This window comes from Nicotiana tomentosiformis, chromosome 3 (genome assembly GCF_000390325.3).
Source record: "Nicotiana tomentosiformis chromosome 3, ASM39032v3, whole genome shotgun sequence".
Classification (NCBI taxonomy): domain Eukaryota; kingdom Viridiplantae; phylum Streptophyta; class Magnoliopsida; order Solanales; family Solanaceae; genus Nicotiana; species Nicotiana tomentosiformis.
Window position 1 is genome coordinate 93,970,256 of NC_090814.1, and position 6,499 is coordinate 93,976,754.

Below are 6,499 nucleotides of genomic sequence, written 5' to 3' on the forward strand. Positions count from 1 at the left end.
TTGTTTGTAGCCTTAATAAGGCATACAATCCGATCTGAAAATCCGAAATATTTATTTGATCCAAACTTTAAAATCCGATCCGATCCAATTAAATTCGGATTGGATTCAGATTGCATTTTATAAAATTTGAAATCCGATTTTATAATCCGAAATTCGATTTTACAATTCGATATATGCTCAATCCGATCTGATCGATGCACAGTCCTACCCCTAGGGCCTCTCTTAAGGCGGAATTAGGAGACTGCAGAATGGTTGGAAAAGTTTGTTCAAAATATTTCCTTTGAACGGAGATATTTACTTACACCTTGCTACCATGATGGTAATAAGTTGAATTCACTGCTTAGTTTAGATTCTCTTTCATTTCTGAAATATTCTATCTTAGAGCCTACAAATAAAATTGGCGAATCTTGTAAAGCTAACCATATCTGCAAACAAATCACATGGATTTCAATATCAGTATTGGGCCTTAAATGTTTTGGTGCTCCAACGCCTCAGAAAAAGCATATATTCGTACATGTCTAGTTATTAAACCCCACGTAGGCCTTTAACTGGAAAAGGAGTTGGTGAGAAATTCTTATTGTGAGGCTCAAAGCAATATGCCAAAATTCCCACACCCACACCCTCAACCAAAAACCTAAACAGTACCCCCATAATGTCATGTTTGCTAATTGGACATGTAAAAGAAAGGGTGGTTAGTTGATTTTACAACTTAAAACTTTATATTTTATTGTTGTTATAGTAGTTAACAATGTGGGACATTTCAACCTGAAACTTCCATTTGATGATATATTCAGTAAGTTGGAACTTATAATCACTATTTTGTGGTGAAAAGTAGAAGGCGTTCTAATGAATTTGTTTTTTGGTTTAGTGTTTGTAAGATTACAAATTGTAATCTTATATGTACTGAATTGTACTAATGAAACGATGATGTGTAGTCCTCTTCTATGCTTGCTTTAATGGATAATTTTTTCACAATCTTTAAATATATAAAAATGTACTAATGAAACAATTATGTGTGCTACCAATATTTTTCTTTCTGTTTCTGATAGTAGGATTCATAGTTGTGTACCAATTTGTATGTATATGGAATTTATCAGCAATATGATATATCCTAATAATGAATTTACCTTTCTAAGTAGTACCTTATTAGGATGAAGAAAAAAATACAGAAAAATCAATATTTTTTTAGAGTATTGTTGAAGTACTTGCTAAGACTCATATGAAATTTTCTATGTTCCCCGTAGCTTCAAGGGTCTACGAAATTGCTCCAATCATTTAAATTTTACATAAACGATTATGTATAGTATACATATTTAACTTTCTATTTCTGAAAGTTGGATTCACAATTGTGCACTAATTCCTATGTAAATATTGATCTACATTCAAATTTAAAAAATTGATTCTTAAATTAGTACTTAGTTGACTTTTTCCGTTAATATTTTTATGCAACATGTTAGTTATTTTAACTAATCAAATGTTGAATGAATGGGTTGGTGAAGCTAAGATTAATTTTTTTAATCTATCCATAAGAACTTAAAAATGCAAATACTCTTATATCACAAAAAGTCACGAAAAGAAAAAAAATCACCTTCACATGTTTTTTTAAAATTCTAAAAGGTAACGAAATCAATTCCCTAAAGTGTTGGTTTTATACTGCAAATCAGCTAAGTATTTTGTTTATTTCTAGGCTTCTAGCTTCTAAAACTAAAAATACCATCCGTTTAGGTAATTCGTAAAATAAAAATAATCCAAAAAGTTGTATGGATTTGACTTTCGGGGTGCTTTTAGATCCTAACAATACTATAGTTGAAGTTAAAATTAATTTAAAACAAATGATCATTTTCTAAAAAGATATTCTTCCAAAGGTAATCACCTTCTTCCATTAAAAGCAAATAAATAATATTAGTTGAAAACTTGAAATTTTCACCCTGTAAACTCGCTTGCAAAGATGCTCCTAGCTTCTTTTGGACTACTTACCCTTTAGCACAGGGTCAAACACGCATGTCACTTATACATGGTACTTTCCCAAAACCTAGCAGTACAATTTAACACATGAGATAAAAGTTAACGATAATCCATTCAAACTTACCATACTTTACATTTATTCTACGCTTATCCTTATTCAAGCCACCCCTTAACATGCGATAAGATGAGTTGACTTTGTCATCTGAGCTTTAATTTTAATATTATTGTATAGTCAGAGACGAATTCAGAATTTAAATCTTATGGGTTCAATTTTAAGATTTTAAACATTGAACTCATTATATTTTTAAAGTTATGGGTTCATATCTACTATTTTTGTAATTTTAATGAATTTTTACATACAAATTTTTATTCCGCGTCGAAAGTTATGGGTTCAATTAAACCCGTAGCCACTAAGCTACATCCGCCTCTGTGTATAGTACTATTTGACCTCCTCAACAGAGGTGGATGTAGTGTATCGACATTAGGTTCAACTAAACCTAGTACATTTTACGCGGAGCATAAATTTGTGTGTAAAAATGTACTAATATTATAATAAATAGTAATATGAACTCATAACTTTAGAAATACAATGGGTTTAATGCTAACAATTTTAAAAGTTGAACTCATAAAATTTAAATTTTAGATCCGCCTCTATTCCTCAACCTCGCGGCGTGGCGGAGTCAAAACTTTCACTTAAGAAATTCTGAATATAAAAAAAGTAAACACAAAAAAACTAATGGAATTTAACATATATTTAATATATGTATATTAAAAAAATTGACCTATATATTGGCTTTTCCATTTTTCCATACGGCTCAACCTTGTGGAAATAGGCTATTGCAGAAATGTAATGTAAGACTACGCACAGACCCCGTGCATAACAAGAGCTTATTGCATCGGACTGTCCTTACATAATGCTCAACCCTTTAGTTATATACAAATATACCCCTCCTTATTTGCTGGAAAATGGAAATGCTGAAAAACTAGTCCCATATTGACCTACCTCCTAAGGCGGCGGCAATTGGCGTAATTTACCTGCCTAAGCTACCACCACTCCCGCGTCCGCAACACGCCTTCTTGTATGTGAAGTAAGCATTCGGTGTACAGTTGACATATTCCTCCCTCCTTTTTTCTGGCATAAATACTCATCTCCCCCCATTCAACAATTCGCTCATACCAAACTCAATTCAACTTTTTGTAAAACCCCTAATTAGATAGCTAATGAGCAACGTTCCAAGTTCTTTAACAGATTCTTCCCTCAGCCTCTTCACTCTAGCCATCTCTTCTTCTGATCCTTGGCCTTTCTCTCTCTGATCGTTTTCTTGTAATATTTCCAATATCTTTCTGCCTTAACTAGCAAGAAAGCCACCACTCTAAAGAATTTTATTAATTTTCTTTGATTGGATCTTATTAATTTCGAGAGAGATGGGAAACGTAGACGAACGCCATCATCATCATTCAAGATTCCATGTTCAATTACATTTGCCTTTTCACCTTCATCATCATGGGCATGAGAAGGAAGAATTGAAGGACATCCCAAGAGGATGTGTTGCAGTATTGGTAGGTCAAGGAGAGGAGCAGCAGAAGTTCGTAATACCTGTGATGCACATCAACCATCCTCTGTTCGTACAGTTGTTGAAAGGAGCAGAGGAAGAATATGAATTTCATCATAATGGTCCCATTAACATCCCTTGTCATGTCGAGGAGTTTCGCTACGTTGAAGGTATCATAGACAAGGATCACCACTTGTGGACGTGCTTTAAGGCCTGATTTTTATTTATTTTTTTGTATAGTATATATATAGGTGCTTGGGTTTCTTCTTTTAGGTGATCCATGTTTTATAATCATCTAAATTTCGGTCTCTTGCCTTTTGTTTAGTTTACTTGATTGTATTTGTTTGTGTACCCATGACGATGACGAAAATTGAATGAAATACAGCTGCGCTACTACACTTTTCTTCTTTCTGTAAGCGATTTTGAAGATTAAATAACTTTGTATGCTTTATTTCGATATTAAAGACTTAAGTATTGCTATGAGGAAGGGACAGTTGGGAATTGCGACTATTATCCCTCGACGACATCGGCGGAGCTAGAAGCTTGCATGAGGAGAATTCCGTAGCTTTTAAAATTATTATTTAAAATTCTGTTATTTAAAATCCACAATTATAAAGTTAAAATCTTTAACGCCTCTGTTTGACGGTGAGGTTATTGACCACAGAAGCCTGATTGTTCCAACGACAGCTGGTGAAAGAAGTTGAGACAAAAAGGGAGGACATTTTCAAAGTATTCGCCAAATGCTTCTTCTTATTTTACAATGTTTTTCTATACTGCGAATAAAGCTCCATTTTGATTAGAAATTGACCCCTTCTGATGAGGTATATGGACGAGTCAAAAGACTAAAACTAAATTAACATAATTTTAGATTAAATTGCGTATAGATTCTCTAGTTAGGCTACTTACAATATAAAAATACGCCTTAAATTTATGAATCTCTAGCTAGGCTACTTACATAAACTCTTTAGTCAAAATTCCATATGTCAATAATGATTGAAGGTGCTACAGAGAGGATGATGTATACCTAAAACCACCTTGTATGAAAGCACAATAGGACGGTAAATTGTAGCCGATTTTAAAATTTAGTTCACTAAGAGAGGTATTAGTCGACTAAATGTTACAGTGGCATCAATCGCAGCAGAATTAAATTTCGCAGACAGAAAAGTAAAGGAGGCACAATAATTTTTATACTGGTTCAGTACCGGTGTGGTACCTACGCCCAGTTCCCTTATGTCACAATAGTTCTCTTAGATCTTCAGTAAGTCTTTACAATCGTGATGGTTTTAGTACGTTCACCACCAACGATATATAGCAACAATGTTTTTTCTAGTGTTGACACAACTCTTGTTTTATTTTCTAACTCTTCCTATCTTTTGCGAAACTTGTAGACTTGAGAATACAGTATTTGTACTAAGAACTAGAAAGGTGTAAAAACAGATGTGAAGTTGCGTAATCTTCTTTGTCCTTCTACTTCTTCTTTTATATTGCTCGATGAGTCTTCTGATTTCTCTTTTCTGGGATCACACAGCAGCAATGATTGGAGGTCTTACCTTGTGAGGTATAGAATTCTAAGAGTGAGACCCAAGGGTAGCCTCATGAATCTAGCTTGAGAGGTGTGACCAGATTCATTCTTAGTTTGAAGATTTGGTTCCTCCAATTATCCTTGATTAGAGCTTTCGCAGATTGCCCTTTGATTTGCTCTCTATCCTTAATTGGCTCTCTTTGCTTTCTTGCACGCTTGAGAATATTTAGCAAGTCTAATTGATTGACTTTCCTTCCGTGTTCTTTGATTGATTGATTGATTCTCTTTCCATTTGATGCAGAGTTCGAAGGACATAGCTGTTGGCTTCCTCTAATTTACTCGTAGGATTTTCTTTCCTTTCATTCATCAGCGCTATTGCGAATCTGCACACAAAGTGAGATGACATTAGTCAAGGCTCTTTTGATTATTGATCATTATTAAAATTCTAAACCTAACAATCTCCCCATTTTTTTTATGATGACAATAATCCAAAAATGTAACGACCCAACTGTCGGTTTGAGAATTAACGTTCCGTTTAGCGACTTAAGGTCCCGAACAATTTCGTAATATGTATTATGACTTACGTATGCGGTCGAGTTTGGTTCCGGAAGATTCGAAATTTTATTGAAAGAACAATTCTTATTTTTGAAGTTTAAATGAAAAGAGTTGACCGTAGTTTGACTTTTGAGCAAACAACTCCGAAATGAAATTTTTATGGTGTCAATAGTTTCGTATGGTGATTTCGAATTGAGGCGTATATCCAGATTTGAATTTGGAAGTCCATAGGACAATTCGACGCATTTTTGCGAAAGTTGGAAAATGGAAGATTTTAAGAAAAATATTGACCGGGAGTTGACCTTGATGTATCGGGCTTGGACTTAGATTTTGGAAATTTGAATAGCTTCGTTATGTCATTTACGACTTGTGTGTAAAATTTGAGGTCATTCCGAATCGATTTGTTATGTTTCGGCACAAGACCAAACTTAGGACGAGAGTATATACATACATTTATCAAATGAAAGATTTTCGAGTCTAATTTCTAACGCTTCAAACCGTTCGTCATTTGGACATTTCTGCAAGAAGTTATGACCAAATTACCAAAGGCTGGCAAAGGAGACTGCGGATGCGAAGCATCCAGGGCTGCATCCGAGAGAAGGGCTGGTAGTGAAGTGCTGCCATAGCATCCGGGGCAGCATCCGAAACCCAGAAATCTGGGCCTATAGATACAATTTCAGGGTTCATTTTTCCCACTTCACTTGGACGGATTTTGTAGCTCTTCTCCACTCACTCAAGACCACCAACTCCTCTCTTCTTCAAGGTAAGCAATCCCCATTATATCGGTATGAAATTCCATCATTTCTACACTAGTATTGATGAAATCTATACAAAAAATACTTAGATCTTCAAGAAATTTCTTCAAGAACTCAAAGGAGGGTTTTGCAAGATTTCTTCCAAAAAG

General features: G+C 34.5%; 1 protein-coding gene across 1 annotated transcript; it reads left to right on the forward strand.

The window, feature by feature from the left end:
- The first annotated feature begins 3,390 nt into the window (after positions 1–3,390).
- Positions 3,391–3,735, forward strand: LOC104099622 (auxin-responsive protein SAUR32-like). The gene has a single exon (XM_009606669.2). The coding sequence runs from the start codon at positions 3,391–3,393 to the stop codon at positions 3,733–3,735; it is 345 nt and encodes a 114-aa protein (XP_009604964.2).
- The last annotated feature ends 2,764 nt before the right edge of the window (positions 3,736–6,499 follow it).

Bases quoted from the DNA above. Each gene is read 5' to 3' on its own strand.
- LOC104099622 (XM_009606669.2), top strand. From the start codon at position 3,391: ATGGGAAACGTAGACGAACGCCATCATCATCATTCAAGATTCCATGTT.